The following is an 18,720-nucleotide window of genomic DNA, read 5'->3' as shown; positions in this document are numbered from 1 at the left end:
ATAAAAGAATACTCCATCTATCTTATACTCCATCTATCTTATGTACAATCCAGCATTTAAATTAGATGAACAATATTAAATAGGACTTTCTTCGTCCAGTTATTATGTTAAATTTTTCTTATTTTTATCTGTCCAAGTTATTTTGTTATTATTATTTTCTTTTTTTATGAAAAAATATTATAGACTTTAATTTAATTTTAATTTTTTAATTCATAATTTTTTTTTAAAATTATGATTAGATTAATTAGTTATTTTAATTTTAATATAAGATTATTATTATACTATAATTAATTTCACTGATACATTTTTAATTATTTACTAATTATATCATACTAATACATTTTTAATTATTTACTAATTTATATCCCTTCTCGTATCTACGGTGAAACTGTAGCCGGAGCATAGGGAGTATAATTTAAAAATTAAATAATGTGATGAAAGAATTTAAAAATTAAATAATGTGATGAAAGAATATATTACTCACCATTTCCTTTTTTAATCCGTCTGCTAAATTTATCTCATTAATAGGCAAAGTCTCTTTGATAGCAGTCATAGGTACGTTCAGAAAGGATCTGATCGTAGATAAAGACTGAAACCACATTCAATCCGGGCTTTTACCATGTCTCCCGAACAAGTCAACAGATCAATATTTAATTATTATCATAATTCAATACTCCTATTAACGCTATTGCATTTCCCTCTTCATTTAGTTTGATTTCTAACAAAATTTTCAAAAATACCTGCCTATCATTTTTCAATATACATGTCAAACCCAAATAAACTAATTTTAATAGACTGAAGAAGTATATATTTATTTATTTATATTTATTCGAGTGATTAATAAAATGCTATATACACACTTAATAATTTCCTAAATTAAAAATAAAGCAAATATTAAATAATAGTATATTAGAATATTATTTTATTTAAATTTAACATAGTTTTTTTTTTTCTAATAAATAAATGACACGACCAGGAGAGATTTGCCGCACTTCATTAATTAAATTATATATTTTGCAAAATATCTTTATTAATTAAAATCTGTATCGAACCCAATACGCGGAAATAGTATTTTTTTTATATATTAATTAAATCAATAATATATTCAAAGCAAAACTTTAAATTTAAAATCGCATTAAACAACTATTCTGACTTTATTTTATTTTTTAAAATAAAACGTTACATTTAATTCGCATTTTACCAAAACTAAAACACAAAGTATAGAATATGATCATAAAAAAAATATATATATATATATATTAATATTGAAATTAAGTAGAAATAAAAGTAAAAAGACTAAATTAACCCTATTAATATTGTATAATATAAAAATAATAATATTTGTATAATATATTATAAATTGGAAAAATATTTATAATATTAAATAGATAGTACAATTACTTAAAAAAAAAATGAATACTTTGTTACGGGACAGAGAGAATATTAATTTTTTGACTTTGTAAAATTAGTAATAGAATAAATTTAACAAAACATACTAATAAAAAAGTAAAAGTAAATTTAGGACGAAAAAAATACTAGATAATACATCAGTTTCAACAAAAATACTTAGAAAAAATATCTAAACACTATTAACTTACATTTTTTTAAAGAGAAGTTTAACACTATTCATCAATGAGTAGTATTTTTTTTTTAAAAAAAAAAATTAAAAATTGAAGAAGTACTAGTTTAAGTAATACATGAGTTTCAACAAACATACTTAAAAAAAATAAAAAAAAAATCTAAACTCTATTTACATACACATTTTAATTTTATTTTTTTAACACTATTCGTCAATTATATATATTTTTTGATAAAATTAAAATTTTAGTATTATTTTTAAGTTAAAATATCAAATAAAATACCTCTCTTTTATTACTACAGTAATTCTCCAAAACTTCCCAAACCCTTACCTAAGGGAGCATAAAAACACCTAAGATAGTTCATCACACTGATTTGACGGCATTATCAATTGCTTAAAAATGCCAATAGACCATAACAAATGTGAGAACATTACCAATATAACATAGTAAATGATCACAAACATATCAATAGATCAAAGGGATCTGCTCATCATTCAAAGAGAATAAATATGTGATGACCGCAAAGCTAAATAGCAACCAACAATGAAGAGATCGTCTACATGTATTAATAGTCTCCAAGAATTTCGAATCAAAATACCAACAAACACATAGCAACTGAATTAGGATCCAAATCGAAATGTAAACACGCCCCTTCAAATTGCGTTCACAAAATTCATTTTTAACTCTAATTCTTCATGAAAAAAGGCAATAAGATGTAGTACCCACGAATAGCCTGCAAACTCAACGCAGCCCTTATGCTGAGCCGGCAGAAGCTTTCTTCCTTGGTGCTGCTTCAGTCCCTGATATACATCAAATGGAATAGTATTATAGACTCAGAAAAAAATGTATAAAATTCCATGTTTGAGTCGTTGACAACATAGAAGAATAAGCAATGGCATAAGAGCAATCACCTTCTCTAAAGTTGGTCTTGAATCTGCGAGGAACATGGCGCAGGTACCTCATTCGTCCAGTTCCGGTTGTCTTTCTGCGAATGGCCTTCACGCTCCAATTATCTGAAGTGCAAAATACGAGTCTTTGGATTAGAGGAGGTTTGAAATTAGTAATAGCTAGAAAATTGCACATAAATCTCTCAATCAATTGAGATGTAATTCAAAGTGATTGAGTCAGAAATGAAATGCAAATATATAATCGGAAAATAACTTGAACTGCTATGGGATTTCATGAAATATTCATCATAATATCACATCTGAACAATATGTAATATACAGGAAATCATAACCGGTTAAATCACGGCATATGGATTAATCATGAATCGCCTGCGAATTTGTTTCTATGTGCAATCCTAAATTCACAAAGTAATATGCAAATAATGAAGCGAAGCATACGAAATTGCGACACGTATAAAAGCAAAAGTCTAAAAATTTAAGAACTTCGGCAAAAAAAGTCGGTTTCTTCAAAATCAACGACAAAAGCAGTCAATCAAAAACGGCTTACATGTCCTCTTCCGCGCAGCTGGGAAAGCGCAGGCGGAGCAACGGCTCTTCTGAACGTGGAAGCTGCGGCGGCCACACCTCACGCATAGGACATGCGTCTTGTTCCTCCTCTTCCCAAAACTCCCCGTTCCTTTGCCCTACAGAAATTAATCACATAAAAGTAAAATCCCGTCCAAAAATTCAATCACTATTGAGAAGATATGAATGGTAAAATCAGATCAAACGTTCCGACACAGTATCGAGCTTACCATCGCCGCGAAGTTGCAGATAACAGAAAATCCTAGTTTCTGTGAGCAGAGGTTGAAGAAAACGGCAGCTGCGGTGGTAAATCTCCTCTTATACGCAGTGCTTAAAGGACGCGAGCCAATTAGGGTTTAGTATAGTGGGAATTGGGTCGTTAATGGGCCATTAAATGGGCCTATGATAGTTAATGGATCATCAAGGCCCTTATTGTTATTGAACTTGTATATGACAATTTTGGGCCTTAGATCCAAAAAGTCTCTTATTATTATTATTATTATTATTATTATTATTATTATATGATTATTTGTTTATTTATTATTTTCATAAATAGTGAGGACTGAACAGAACTTTAGCGCGGGAAAATTACGGGGTGAAGTAGAAGGTGCGTACCAATGGAGAAGAGCAGCAAAATGGAATTCCCAGCGTTCCCCTACAGGCCGTACTCCATTCAGCTTGATTTCATGAGATTTCTTTACGAATCACTCGATCGAGGAGGCGTATCGATGCTCGAGAGCCCCACTGGTATGGTTTAAATGCTTGCTTTAATAGGCCTGATGAATATGGAATCCGATTTGGTTTTATAATTTTTAAAACATGAATTCCATTTTAGAGGTGATTTGAGTTGGTGAATGGGTGGTACAGGGACTGGAAAAACCCTAAGCATTATATGTAGTGCACTGCAATGGCTCGTCGATAGAAAGAACAGGAAGGACGGTGAACTTGAGAGGTTGAAGAATGGTGCGAATGAGATACTGAATGTGGGTAAAGAGGCTGACGATGAGCCGGATTGGATGAGAAATTTTGTACCGAATAAAGAACAGGATGATTCAGCTGGTAGTAAGCATCTAACTGATAAGACAAAAACGGGGTTTCTTAGGAAGAAGAGAAAGAAGAATATTACGGATTTACATAGATCTATAGAAGAAGAAGAAGGAGCAAATAATGAAAATAGTAGCAACAAGGTGATGAAAAATGTGAATGCTGAAGTTGATGAGGTGGAAGACAAGGAGTTTTTATTAGAGGATTATGACAGTGAAGCGGAAAATGGTGGAAAATCAAGGAGTAAAAGTTCTGGAGTGGATGATGTTTTGTCAAGCGAGGAGGAAGAGAAGATGGATGAATTGGAGGAGGAGGAGGCGCGGCTGAAGATCTATTTCTGTAGTCGGACACATTCCCAGCTATCGCAGTTCATGAAAGAGCTAAGGAAGACTAAATTTGCTAGTGAGTTGAAGGTTGTGTGCCTGGGTTCTAGAAAGAATTTTTGCATCAATGAAGGTGTGGAATATTGCTCTCTTTTTGTAGGATTAGATCATGTTTACTCGTATGAGTATTTGATTTCGCTATGCTTGATTGCTCCTCTCAGATGTGCTGAAGCTGAGAAGTTCCATTCGTATAAATGAAAAGTGTATTGAACTTCAAAAGAATATGAAAGAGAGGGCTTCTAAGATGAAGGTATAGGTATCCTTACATTTGTTTTTTCTCCATATCGTCTTTAGATTGGAGTCATATTCTTTCAAGTTATATGTAATTTTTGATTGCTTTATGTGCTTTGTAATAACGTCTCTGACAGCAAGACAAGCTCATCATAATTAAGCTACTGCTGCTTTCATGTTCATAGTTTTGATGATATATGCAATCAGAACTTCAAATACTTCAATATAGTGTCATGAAATTGATATTATGTTTTATGAACGATTTCTTGCTGATTACCAGAAGTTGGGCACGGGCAAAAGTGTACACTGTAACAAGGCTTCCTCTGGATGTCCAATGTTAGGAAGAAGAAAAATAGAAGAGTTCAGAAATGAGATTATTCGCCTGGAAGCTCTAGATATTGAAGATCTTGTTCGTGTTGGGCATGAAGTGGGGAGTTGCCCTTATTATGGTTCAAGAAGGATGATGCCTGCAGCTGATCTTGTGGTTCTTCCTTACCAGTCACTTCTTTCAAAATCATCCCGTGAATCGTTGGGTCTGAATTTAAACGATAGTGTTATTATTATCGACGAAGCACACAATCTAGCTGATACTCTCATCAGTATGTACGATGCAAAAATTACAATGCCTCAGGTAATGATAGTATTGTACTCTTTTGTCATTGACCGTTAGTGCTGCTTAAGTTCTGTAAGATGTTTTCACTATCAAAATTCATGCTGTCCCTACATTTCTCTCTGTTCTTTCTTTTTTGAATCATCCATTAATTTTGGTTCCACGCCTCGCCTTTCAGCTGAACAAGTTGAATTCTCACTTAGATGGGTATTTCAAGCGATTTCGTAACCTCTTAGGGCCAGGAAACAGGAGGTATATTCAGACTTTGATGGTTCTTGTCCGGGCTTTTTTGCAAATGTTGAGCAACAACAGTCTCCCTTGCGATGCTGGTGATATTAAAAGTTCCTCTGTATCTACAATGACCATCAATGAGTTTTTATTTGCTCTAAACATTGATAACATAAACCTGGTCAAGCTGTTACAATACATGAAAGACAGCAACATAATACATAAGGTAAATGCGTGTTCCTTATTCTATATATTTGTCATATCCCTCATTGTTTCTTGCTCTTGAACTTTGGAACATCAAAGTTCTTTTGTTTGTCTTGTTCATAGGTCAGTGGTTATGGAGATAAAATTGCCATCTCTCCAAAAGTTGTCATCGACAATGAAGTGTTTAATGAGGAGGAAAGTGCGTTGTCCAGTTTCAGGGCATTAGCTGATATGTTTTCATCTTTGATTAACAATGACAAAGATGGAAAAATAATAGTCTCCCGACCAACACTGACATATGATGGTCTAGAAGGAGGATCTATAAAGTATGTCATGCTTACTGGAGAGAAAATCTTTTCTGAGGTCTGCTTCATTGCTAATATTGTTATATTCTGGAATACATTGAAATTGTCATTTATGTGATTGTAGAAATTCCTCTTGGATAGGTTGCCGATCAAGCGCATGCTGTAATCTTGGCTGGAGGAACTTTACAACCTATAGAGGAAACAAAAGAAAGACTCTTTACATCACCGAAGCTAAATCAGTTGCACTTCTTTTCATGTGGTCATGTAATCCCATCGGAGAACATTTTGCCAGTTGTTGTTAAGCAAGGTCCTTCTGGCCAGCAATTTGATTTTAGCTTCAAAGCCAGAACCTCTTCAACCATGGTAAGAAAGAATGCCTTGTCCATCACTCTTTAATATAAATCTTAAATGCTTTTGTAGAACCCCCCACAACACCCCCCCCCCCCCCCCCAACAAAGTTATCCACTTGTGAAATTACTGATTATGATATCTGCAGTTGAACTCTTTGTCAGTTCTGCTATTAATTAGCAATTGTGTGTCTTCTTGAAATTAATAACAGGTTGAGGAGCTAGGTCTTCTCCTTTGTAATCTAGTCACAGTTGTTCCGGAAGGTGTGGTTGTATTTTTCTCATCATTTGATTATGAAAGCCATGCATATGATGCCTGGAAGACATCTGGACTTCTTTCAAGGATTATGAAGAAGAAACACATATATAGAGAGCCGAGAAAAAGTTCGGATGTGGAAGCTATCTTGAGAGAATACAAAGAAACAATTGATGCAACATCCATTAATAATTCATCATCTCTTAATGGTGCAATTCTCCTTGCTGTTGTTGGGGGGAAGGTATCTGAAGGTATTAATTTCAGTGACGGGGCAGGTCGATGTATAGTAATGGTTGGATTGCCCTATCCTAGCCCCTCGGACGTTGAGTTAATTGAGCGGGTGAAACACATTGAGGGTCTTGAGAAGACAAACCTTGGCAAAAACCTTAACACTTCCATCCATGGTGATGTTCAGACAGGGCTTCACATTCTCAAAAGCTGTACAGGCAGGGGCAAAGATTACTACGAAAATCTTTGCATGAAGGCTGTGAATCAATCCATTGGTAAGTGCTGTTACGGAAAATTAACTTCTGAGGAACATTTATGCATTTTTGCATAACCCTTAGAGACTACAATTTCAGTGTGAGCTCACATGATTTACATTAATTTGAATCTCTTTAATCTTTTATTCAGTTGTTGTAGATATTGAAATCTTTTAACCCATTTTATCCATTTGTTTTATACAAATTTTCTTGATGCCATGACTTCACCTTGCAGGCAGAGCAATTCGACATGTAAATGATTATTCGGCTATCTTGTTGGTTGATGCGCGCTATGCTCCCGGATCGACAAAAGCAGGCTTCTCCCACTCAACCAACAAGCTACCGCAATGGATCAAAGAAAGGCTCGTAAGTACAGCCACCAATTATGGAGAAGTTCATCGATTGTTGCATCAGTTCTTCAAATTACACAAGGGAAAAGTTAACAATTAGTAAAGACTTCAGCCGCAAGGCTGGATACTACACAGAAAAAGCAGATGACCGGTACATTGTATAGCTCCCGTCTTTCTTGCCTACATTAACAACATTCAAAGCTCACATTTAGCCTAATCTCAATTATCTGAATTAGCAGAATCATCCTAGTGAGTTGGTTACACTTTTATGAATACATCAATTTATATATCGTACGTTATAGCTGCTTTCTGTCCATATATATATCTGGATAAAACACACTTTTCTGTCGTTTTCGCTCCTTCATATGACTGTGTGAGGCCAAAGAGAACAGGTCCCCAAGTTTCTATTACTCCTTCCAATAATTAGTAATTTGGTTGGTTTGTGTTTGAAATTAAATTTTGGTTTAAATAGTATTTTGATATGACTTTAGGGAGAATAAATAGTTATTTTTATTGGGAACTCTGAGGATTGAACAGTGTAGTTTTGGGTTTGAAATGCAAAATAAACACATAAAAAAAGCAGAGGTAAGAATATGCCTAGTTTTTCATCCTTCTCATTATAAATATAAAAGCTCCTCCATTTTTCACACATATTTCTTTTTAGGTCAAAATTTGGCTAAAGAACCTTCCTTATCATTATAGTCTTCACATTTGGTTAGAATTGGATATTACAGATAGGTTCTTTACATTAAAAAGGGACAACACAGAAGTTAAAAGGCCAATGGAGCCAAAACTGAGGAATTTTGTCCCACTTTCTCTCCAGGTAATAATCACAAGAAACTTCAGTTCTTGTCTCATCTACTCTCTGCAACATATTTGTCTAAATGTTTGAATTCTTGCAGGAAACCGAATGCCCCGACAGACAATTCTCACTTTTGTCCCTGCAGCAGATAAGATTACAAAAATGAGCAGCAAAAGGTAGCAAAATATCAAAGGTGAAGTAAAAAAATGCTTATCCAAGAAATCTTTTACAAAACCAACAGATTCTTCAACAAAACCTTCATAAATGTCAAGTCCTGTATTTCATGTGGATATCGAACATCCCCTGAATCTCCTATCAATTTTTCTGCGACAGCAAGATCAGCTCCCGGATGCAGGAGCTCGACAACTTCTGCAGGAGCCTCTGAAAACAAAAGATGGACACTTGTCACCAACAGCATTAGCAAAAGGTTGCGAAGAACAACCAAATGGATTGACAGAAGACAATGAAATGTGCAGAGTCTCGGCCAAGAAGTCAGGTAAAGTCGAGTAGCCTTATTGCAGATACTTTGGCCAAGAAGATGAAAGAGTTGGAGATGATGATGGCCCACAAGGATATGGATAATGTGATGGATATCGAAGAGGTCCTACATTACTACTCCCGACTTACATGTCCTGCATTCGTCGAAATTGTCGACAAGTTTTTCAGGGATATGTGCTGTGAATTGCAGCCATGTTGGAGTGGGAACAGTTCAATGAGGAAGGCAGGATTCATAGCTCAAGGAGAAGCCTTGGCCATATCAAGCTGTAGCCTGTAGTAGATAAGCCAAAGCTGTAATTTAATTTTCTATGTTTTATCCATCTAAAAGTATATAATTACTAATTTTAATCTCATTTCTGTATAAATTAGAAAAGAAAGAAAAAGAAAAGGTTAAATCGACATAATAAAGAAGTATATATATTTAATACTATTTCATAGGAAGGGTACGGTATAAATAAAGAAGTATATATATTTAATACTATTTCATAGGAAGGGTACGGTAAATGGGAGAAAAGGAATAAAATATTGAATTAAATATTATTTAAATATAAAATTTGAATTTTAATATCTAATTCCTAAAAAACACCTGCTCTAATTGAATATTTCCATTTTCTTATTATTATACAAATTTTATTATATTTTTAAAAAGTTAAAATTAATTTTTTTAAAATCAAACTATTACATTTAAAGTGTTTAAAATAGATGAAAAAAATAACTGTACGTATTGGGTTTATACTATTGGAATTACTTTTTTATTTTGAAATTGTTTGTAATTTCAAACAAAAAAATTTATTTATTCTCATAAAATATAGCATCAAAGTGATATTTAACTCAAAATTCTAATTAATTAATTAAAAAAAAAAAACACTTCAACTCAAACAAAACCAAACAGGCCCAATCAAATTTAAAATAGAAATAAATATTCAATCTCATTAACAATAAATTACAAGACTATTTATACATTCATCAAATTTCAATACCAACCTCAACATTTTCATTTATCATTTCAGGTGTGACTATAAACACTGCCAAAAAGACATTACAATCCAAAAGAGCTTTACAACGCCACCACCTTCTTCACCAACAAATCAATACAAAATCAACAATATATCTTGAATTCAACAGCCAGAGATCAAGGGCTGTAGTTTTCGATCATTCTTTCGACGCATTCGAAGACGGCTACGTATACTCATAGCCGAATTTCCAGCTGCATCGAGCAATCACGACGAACTTCATTTTCGTACGGAATTCCTAAGCAAGCTGCTTCACAATCAACCATTATATGCAAGATTGTATGCATTCGTATATCTCGACATTATGTAGCTCTAGTAGTAGTTAATGATCAGAAGGGGCGAGGACGTTGTGCTCCATCAAAAGCTTTTGGAATCGAGCCAAATGATTTTGTAGCTGTAAGATACCTGCTGCTTTCTTGGATAGGATTGAGTTCAACTTTGAAATGTATTCGTCGAGCTGATTTCCAGGTTGATCAGCATCGACCAATAGATCCATCTCCTGTGAAGGTACCGGGAATATCTCAATTGTGTCGTGATTGGAAAACAAAAAAAAAAAAAAAAAATGAGAAAAGGGTAATTGATGAGACAGAAAGTGAATGTGACGAACCTCACGAACAATTTCAATCGTTTCCTCCACTTGCTTTCTGTGACAATTGACAAAATCTTCCTCTTCCTGTGGAAGTTGAGAAGAAATTAAACAGATATGGATATGTAATGAGATTAGTCGATTTCGGAAAATAGTTCTTTACCTTCAGCAAAGCAGCCAAATTGTTGTCGGGATTTGAATGTTTCATTTCCAGTTTAGGAGCTCCCACTAACTTTGCGTGGCTATTGGCTCTCTTAGCTCCTTCATCCACATTGGAGTATGATCCGACTTTCATGGTCTTCTTCCATGTCCATTTCTCAGGCTCGTAGAACTCATCTTCATATTCTTCAGGCTGTGGTTCAACCGAGTCGTCATCTTCAAAAGTTGGGGGTGGGGGTGGGGGTGTCGACTCCTTCAAGTTTGAGGTTGAAAATGAAGTGTCCCTTTTGGAATTGTTTCCTTTGGAAAGGCTCTTTACTCTGGAATGGGAATAGATTGTAGATTATATATACATAATATATATATATATATATAACAACTTGTGGAGTGTATGTATCATTATTCATTTCCAGCACATGTGATTAATCTCTTATTGAAAAATCGAAAGATTAGACTCACCTGTCGGCGTATCTTAATGTATTCAAGGTATGTTCGCATGATCCTGCATTCGGTGAGATACATGATACCATCACCGTACGAGAGTTCCCAACAAAGGAATCTCTCAACACTTCTGTTAATTTGCTGCCTCTAAATGGAATGTGCCCTTGATCGTTGTCGAGAGCTCTAATACACTCCTTAAGTGCAAGCAAACTTTTATTGATCTCAGCTCCTTCCATTCTGCATTCGGAACACGAGACTTGCACTTAGGCAGATAAAGATTTACATATTCAATTTCTCCCTAAAAAATTTCTCACTTCATTAACACACTCATATACTTCCAAGTTACATTCACTTTATGACAACTAACAAATATAATACAATATTTGTTAAAATCTGTGTTCAACTCAAATGAACGTAAAATTCCTGGATGGAGGGAGTAAAAGTTTTATGCCACAAGTATAGTGCTTAATTGAGCCAACCCCATTTCAAGTTTTCGAGCTAGACTCAATCTTTTACAAAGTTAGCTTGAGGGCACTCGATTGAGGTAAATAAATTTTTGGCTAAAGCTCAGACATGTTTATATTCGAGATCAAGCCTATGCTTAGAATCTAAAACAAGGATCAACCTAATTTGAGCAGCTTGGTTATTAGAAAAAGTAGAACATACTTGACTCAACAACTGGCTCATGTATTTCTCAAGCGTGAACTCAGCTCGTTTAATATGATTAAAGAGTGGAGTTCAAGCTAAACCTTATCAAACTTTCGAGTAGCTTGAATCAAGTAACAGCACTACCCATGAGGAAAAGGACAAAGGTGATTAGGTTATGCAGGTCCGAAAAGTAAAATAATGGCTTATTACAAGCTACATGTATACCTGGTCTGCTTATCATTATCAGTGGTATCTGCACCGCGTTCACTGCCGGCAAGATCGATGAAGGAGAGCTTGCCAACAACCTTCGGAGGCTTGGATTCACTGCCGTCAGCTGATCTTTTAATACTAAGCTGAAGAATGGCATGAGATCTGGAAGATTCCTCATTTGCACCTGTGGTACCAGTACTTCTACATGCATTTCCTTTTTCGATTAATTCCTTGACAGTCTCCACATCCGATACACGGTATTCTTGCAGGCCCACAATGCAAACTTGCTGCTTGCCATCTTCCCTCATGAAGAGTTTTCTGTAAGTGCCATAGTTTTATAAGTATCACTAAAGTCGTGTTTATGGTGTATAGAGATGCTGGAATAGTGAGACAACTTACTTCCTGTCACTGAGTAGATCAAAGAGTTTTCCTCCATAAATCTCGAAGAAGCTGACAAACAACTGAAAGCCTTGGTTTCTGTAGGTGTAGTGCATCAGCCTCAAGATATCTCTAACTGCTTTGAGGGGTAGTGGTTTCATTGTATATGTCTTGCCACTTCCTGTGAAGTTTACAGAGTAGACGTAAGATTAAAGACTCGAAGAATGATGCAAAAGAAACAGAAGAAAGACCAAAGTAGGTTGCTGAATTTTACATGGATATGAGCAACATTGGATATGAACAATTTAAAATTACGGTATGGTCTAATCATTTTTCGATTATAATGTCAATTACTGTCATTTTTTAAGAGGGCTCCATAGTTGTGTGAAAGTGAAATTTCAAGTTTCAGATATTGACTAACATATTCACAGCAAGAAACTGATAAAGGCAACTATAATACAAAGCTGTATCTAATGATTGAATGGATTCACTACCTGTTTGCCCATAAGCAAAACAAGTGGCTTTTGTTCGTTGGAAAATTATTGGAACAATGGCTTCTACAGTTTCACGATACACCTACAAAAACGAGATATAATCAATCCAAGACCTACAACAAGACGAAAGTCAATTCACCTCAATATTGGGTCTAGTAGAGACACATAATCACCTCATTATTTGAAACTTCCTCATTCAACACTGCATCAAAACAAAATTCATGTTTCTCCACATATTCTGTCAGATCAACCTGCAAAAAAAAAAAAAAAAAAAAAGAAAAATGGATTTTTGGGCTTTGAATATTAAATAATAATAATAAGAAGAACAACACAAAGAAACAATACTCTAATCAGCTGAATAAAATTGAAATAAATTGGAATGCCATTTTGACCTTTGACAACCAGATATCTAATCCAAATCAGGATAAAATTAGACCAACCAATAACTAAATATACTGCCTTCATCTATCAACGAAAAATGGAATAAATTTTTTTTTTTCCATAGCAATTATTGTTGATTAAGTGCACTTAATCCATCCTAGCAAAAAGATTTATGTTCAGAAGCTATAGGAACTACACATCATATAGTCACTCTAAAATTCCTATAGGCACATGAATAAGTACAGAAAGAACTTAAAAAATATGTCTGGACCTTAAGTTTTGTCTCATGAACCACGAGAGAATTTGAATGCGTTTCTATGATGTCTTCTTCATTCTTTGCCAGCTCTTTTTTGTTCAATGGCCTTTTCCGAACCTGCAATAATATAATTAATATTGCTACATACACTGGAACAGCAACAGTATCCCAACTTTTAAGTGATTGATCCAATGCATGCTACACATCACATGGAAAAATATACAATTTCCCTCAATTGTGGCACGTAAAAGCATAATTATTCCAAATAACTAAAACAATAGAATAAGAAGCATGTTTCTTGTTAGACTGTGAACAACCAAACCAGTTAAACAAAATGATCTATGATCACGGACAGTAAAAAAAAAAAAAACAATTAGTTGGGACAGATAAACATGAACAAAGATTGATTCACGTACAACTACTTTGATCTTCGCAACATTGCTGGATGCTTTTGCATTGTCAGCTGCAAGACTTCTCATTACATTATTATCGGGTAACAGAGAAGCTCTCTCAGATTGTTTATTGTTTCCAAAATATGGGTCCGAGTCATCAAAACTTCTCCCCCGGGAATGATAATTAACAACTGGGATACCAGGCATCGGCATCTGTTAAACAAATTAAATATCAGATGATAAAAAACAATCAACCATTACAAAGGAAAACTGGAAAACCAATAGAAGGATAAAAGGACAGCATAATGTGTAGTCAGAGAGTAGTTTCTATCTGATCGTGTAGTTCATTTAATTTTCCACAAATCAGATTCGATGGAAAATTCTCTGGCATCATGTTGCATTCTAAAAATACAACAACTAAACCACGAGGTGTGATATTTAGACGAAATGAAAGTATTCAATATTCGAAGGGAAAAACTACAGCCCTGAAACTTCAATTACTGGAGAATGACAGATTCCTACAAGTCTTCAATATCTGAGCACCATTATAATGATCAAGAATCATGAGGGAACAACATTTCAATATAAATTTTACTGCATCATTATGTTCAGTGCAACCAACTTGCAACTCAAAAATGAAGACAAAATTGATCCACATACACCAATAAACTATATATATATACTAAAAATGCGTTGACTGAATAGCTAGCTTCTTCAAAGACAGATAAACAGACTCTACCACTGACAACTCTCATCGACATTCAACAGGTGATTGTCAATCAGATTCTACTTCTTTCTTCAATTCCTTCCAAATTTGTGGCCCTCTAGGATGAGACTCTACATAAGTCTTCATAAACATTTCATCCGAGGATGACAACAAAGTGCTCAAGGCCAAATCTGGTGGCACTGCTGCTTCATCTTTAAGCCATTTATACATCAAAACTCTAAGTTTGACCCTTGGAATTTTATAACACAGAATTTTCGGATATCCAACCAATTCAGGCACTGGGATTCCCAATTCTTCTACCAAAAACTTAACCTTCATTTCAAGAATTTCCTTGGACTGATTAAGAATCCGAGGTGTTAACCGAAACATACTCGCAACTTCCACGTGGCTCAATCCACTGTTCATTAGACAATCAAATCTATCTTTAAGTGCTGCTCCTCGGCCTCGAAGCACTTTGAGAGCTTCCATCATTTCTTTCGAATTTTCTTTGTATCCTAAACTTAACAAGAACTTGGTTTTCAACATTGTTGCCTGCAGAACCCTATATTTAGCCTCATGCACCGGGTCAACTCTTAAGCCAAGCGCCCATTTCTGTAACAGGTTGGGATCATCCTTGAGCATTTGATTGAGCTTGGCCTTTCCACAGTTCAGCGAAGTCTGCAAGCTCTTTACACTTTTGGGATCAGATGATCCAAGCAGCACGGGATGTGATCGCACAAACCAACCAAGTTCTTCAAAACACATGTTAATGTCTCTCAGAAATTTCAGAGAGCAGCATATATTATTCGTGAATTTCACAACCGATATTTCCGGAAATTGAAGGAACAAATTTTGCATATCAGCAAAAGTGAATCCAAATTTCCAAAAGAATCCAAACAAAGGGAGTGTCGTATGCTTGGGGCACTCGAGCAAAAGCTGAGGATGCTGTGTACATGTTTGTTTTATTTTCTCCTCATTCAAACCCATCGCATTGAATTGGCGCATTACCTTGAGCATACCTGTCCAGTCGTAAGAATCTTCAACAGATATATGCTCTTCAAGCCAATCATTTTGAATTCCTGCTGTTTTCAACTTGGCAAGAAACTCAACAAAACCAGAATTTTCAACTAATAGTCTGGGGGTGGAAGCAATAATCTTGGCTACAAGGGTGTAGTTTAATCCCAAATTCTGAATAGATTGGAGCTTTAGCGATAAAACTCCATAATCATACCCAAAAATCTCAGTCGCTTCTTTATAAATCTTTCCAATCCAATCTCGCTGAATGCCATAATTACACAAAGCATAATAGTTTTCCAGCAACAATTCATCATCACTTAGAAACATCATATTCCGCGGAACAAAGGGCAAATATTCAGAAGGCTTCAAACCTATGCTCTCAAAAAATGGCTCAAACTCATTAATGGGATGGTACCTCAAGAACCGGGTCAGCGACTTCTTAACTTGTGCTTCATCTATATCCACTCTCTTCGCCAAACTATCGAAAAAGTGGGGGGTGTTCCTGCTCATATTCTCAGCATCAATGATCTGCAAGCCCCTGGTGCCATGGAAGTAGTCTAACAGAGCGTCTTGAGCTTCAATCCTTACACGCGATTTCTTCGCTAGCTCACAGAGATTTCCACAGTTACTCGAATTAACAGTTCCAGTTCTGTAAAGCCTACGGGGATGCGACACATCAACATAAAATTTATGATTATTTTCTGGGCAGAATATTACAGATATCCATTTGAGACCATTCGATGATCTAAACTTGCGTAAATTGCTCATGTGGTATTATTAGTACCTCTAGCGGCGGCCTAAGCCGCGACCGGAGAACAAGAAAGGGACCTTTTTTGCAGATTAATGGCGACACACAAATGAAGCAGGAAGAACGAACAGCAATGATGCTAGGGCTTTAATTTGTTCGAAAGGGGAGGGCATAAGACGAAAGAAATAGAAACAGCGGAGGGTAAAATGGGTTTTTTACCTCAGTCAGTAGCTCGGAATCGAAGGCCTGAAGATCCAAAAGCCCAGAGCTGTTATCACTCTGTGATCCTCTTTCTTCCCCATTCTTACAACTGGAATTACCCGTCGGCGTTAATGGCAGAGCAAACAAATCCACGCTTCCTTTATAAGACGTCTGCGGCTGCACGCTACGATATGATCTCGAACCTTGATCCCCACCCATATTATGGTATCCATAACCCTTAATTCGAGTAAGAACCAAATAACAACATTCACAAATCCAAAATCGGAGCTCCAGATTGTAGAATCAGATCCCGCAACTCCACATACAAATAAACCATAAAAACGCACCTGAATTGGAGGAATCGCATTATCCGACGACTGAAATTGCTGCAAACCAGCTGATTGCAGCCATCGGCCGTTCGACGAAGTTGCCAGGAAATTTTCCGAGCTCTGGCGGTGATGATGCGCCCCTTGAACGCCGGATCTCTGCCTGCCCATCATGCTGATCTTCTTCGAGAAAATCGAAAGCCGTCGTCCCGCCGGCGTCCAAAGCCCCCTGGATTCCGAATTTTCCGATTAGCTGTATCCTCGGTGATGACTACAGTGGCGTAGATTGTAGAATGCATGTCTGATTGTGAGGCAAGCAAATCAGTATTTATGGTGTTCTGAGGATGAAATACGGTGAAGCTTTGAATTCTGTAGACGGTGACGTCGCACGTGTGAAATGGCACGTGTGAGAAACATGATTGGCTGAGTCCAGTGTGGGACCCGGTTTTTTAAATTTTCCTTCGCTCGTGCTTCCCATGTCGTTTTGTGCGTTCGGTGCATGTCGTTTTGGGCCCAAATATTAGAAAACAGCCCACTCTCATATGGTCTATGGAGGTGTTCGAAATGTTTTTTCATATAATTTATTATTTTATATTCCATCCGTCTTAAAACTATAGTCAGCTGGATATTATATTAGTAGTTGGTAAAAATATAGATAGAAGACTTTTTTGTTCTTGTGAGTGTATTAAAGTAAAAAGTAGTAACAATTGTGTAGTAAAAATGAAAAAATAGTGGTAGTTTTATGGTGATATGATTATGAACAGGTAGACTGCTACGCTGCAAAGGAGCCCAAGCGAGCAGCTTAAGCCATTAGGTGTAGGAGCTTTTATGGAAATAAGACTATTGTTTTGGAACGGACAAAAATAGTAAATAAGACTACTACATTGAAATGAATGAAGTATATTGTATTAATACTTGCTCTATGTATTATATATGATGTTGTACTATATAATTATTATGTTAAAATCATAATATATTGTAATATATATAATTATATAATGTGTTATTACAATATGTATTTTTGGACAAAAAATTGTGTTATTTTTAATAAACACAAAATTTGTACAAATTATATTTGATTTGAATTCAAAGCGGGTCATATTCTCTAAATGAGTCATTTGATTCTTCTTCCGGGTGGATTTATTTTCCAACTTGGTTTTCTATGGCTTCTTTGATCCGAAGAGATTTGGTCTTCGGTTTGATTCTGCCGGCTTTTGAAGGGTTTTGGTCTCCGTGCTGGCGATTTGATCGTCAGCTTTGGATTTGATGTCTTTTTTAGACGATCCGATACTTTGATCTTTGATTTGGCTTTGCCGCTTTTGGAGAATTTTGGTCTCCATGTTGGCGATCCAATCGTCGTCTTTGGATTTGTTGTCCTTTTTAGACGATCCGCGACTTTGATCTTTGTTTTGGCTTTGCCGCTTTTGGAGGACTTTGGTCTCCGTATTGGCGATTTGATCATCGTCTTTGGATTTGTTGTCTTATTTAGACGATCCACGACTTTGACCTTTGCTTTGGCTTTGCCGCTTTTGGAGGACTTTGGTCTACGTATTGACGATTTGATTATCGTCTTTGGATTTGTTGTCTTCTTTAGACGATCCACGACTTTGACCTTTGCTTTGGCTTTGCCACTTTTGGAGGACTTTGGTCTCCGCGTGGGCGATTCGATCGTCGGCTTTGGATTTGATGTCTTCTTTAGACAATCCGCAATTTTGATCTTTGGTTTGCCTTTTCCGTCTTTTGGAGAGCTTCGGTCTCCGCGTGGGCGATTTGATCCTCAGCTTTGGATTTATGTCTTCTTTGGACGATCCGCAACTTTGATCTTTGATTTGTCTTTGCTGCTTTTGGAGGATTTTGGTCTCCGCGTGGGCGATTCGATCGTCGGCTTTGGATTTGATGTCCTCTTTAAACGATCCGCAGCTTTGATCTTTGAGAATGTGGATTTGGTGCTCCATAACGCTTTTGGCGGCGT

At 35.8% G+C, this 18,720-nt stretch overlaps 3 protein-coding genes across 8 annotated transcripts; 1 reads left to right on the top strand and 2 right to left on the bottom strand.

Moving 5' to 3' along the window:
• Nucleotides 1–2,090: 2,090 nt before the first annotated feature.
• On the bottom strand, nucleotides 2,091–3,415 carry LOC127262746 (60S ribosomal protein L37-3). The gene is made up of 4 exons (XM_051291551.1): nucleotides 3,283–3,415; nucleotides 3,036–3,171; nucleotides 2,492–2,593; nucleotides 2,091–2,380 (listed from the first exon to the last, which is right to left on the bottom strand). Exons 1-4 carry the CDS (start codon nucleotides 3,283–3,285, stop codon nucleotides 2,334–2,336), a joined length of 288 nt encoding a protein of 95 aa, XP_051147508.1. The 5' UTR covers nucleotides 3,286–3,415; the 3' UTR covers nucleotides 2,091–2,333.
• A 205-nt stretch (nucleotides 3,416–3,620) lies between these two features.
• Nucleotides 3,621–8,313, top strand: LOC127262888 (uncharacterized). 2 transcript variants are annotated; one of them, XR_007841324.1, is made up of 10 exons: nucleotides 3,621–3,799; nucleotides 3,920–4,552; nucleotides 4,641–4,729; nucleotides 4,991–5,341; nucleotides 5,499–5,774; nucleotides 5,876–6,115; nucleotides 6,199–6,420; nucleotides 6,617–7,163; nucleotides 7,378–7,650; nucleotides 8,227–8,313. XR_007841324.1 is itself a non-coding variant. In XM_051291746.1 (9 exons), exons 1-9 carry the CDS (start codon nucleotides 3,670–3,672, stop codon nucleotides 7,590–7,592), a joined length of 2,703 nt encoding a protein of 900 aa, XP_051147703.1. In that variant the 5' UTR covers nucleotides 3,621–3,669; the 3' UTR covers nucleotides 7,593–8,178. The 2 variants fall into 2 exon arrangements, 1 of the variants encoding a protein (XP_051147703.1); XM_051291746.1 differs by lacking the exon at nucleotides 8,227–8,313 and having other exon boundaries at nucleotides 7,378–8,178.
• Nucleotides 8,314–9,666: 1,353 nt separating this feature from the next.
• On the bottom strand, nucleotides 9,667–17,052 carry LOC127262889 (kinesin-like protein KIN-13B). 5 transcript variants are annotated; one of them, XM_051291749.1, is made up of 13 exons: nucleotides 16,770–17,052; nucleotides 16,441–16,659; nucleotides 13,775–13,963; nucleotides 13,374–13,475; nucleotides 12,895–12,972; nucleotides 12,722–12,803; nucleotides 12,249–12,408; nucleotides 11,865–12,167; nucleotides 11,010–11,228; nucleotides 10,555–10,870; nucleotides 10,413–10,478; nucleotides 10,211–10,304; nucleotides 9,667–10,052 (listed from the first exon to the last, which is right to left on the bottom strand). In XM_051291749.1, the coding sequence occupies exons 1-13, from the start codon at nucleotides 16,920–16,922 to the stop codon at nucleotides 9,982–9,984; spliced, it is 2,052 nt and encodes a 683-aa protein (XP_051147706.1). In that variant the 5' UTR covers nucleotides 16,923–17,052; the 3' UTR covers nucleotides 9,667–9,981. The 5 variants fall into 5 exon arrangements, with proteins under 5 accessions (XP_051147706.1, XP_051147705.1, XP_051147709.1 ...); XM_051291748.1 differs by having other exon boundaries at nucleotides 9,667–10,304; XM_051291752.1 differs by lacking the exons at nucleotides 16,441–16,659; nucleotides 16,770–17,052 and adding an exon at nucleotides 15,889–16,012 and having other exon boundaries at nucleotides 9,667–10,304.
• Between the last annotated feature and the right edge of the window lie 1,668 nt (nucleotides 17,053–18,720).

The sequence above is a fragment of the Andrographis paniculata genome, unplaced genomic scaffold (assembly GCF_009805555.1).
Source record: "Andrographis paniculata isolate CXL003 unplaced genomic scaffold, ASM980555v1 Contig66END, whole genome shotgun sequence".
Classification (NCBI taxonomy): Eukaryota; Viridiplantae; Streptophyta; class Magnoliopsida; order Lamiales; family Acanthaceae; genus Andrographis; species Andrographis paniculata.
This window is presented reverse-complemented; position numbering and strand designations above follow the sequence as displayed.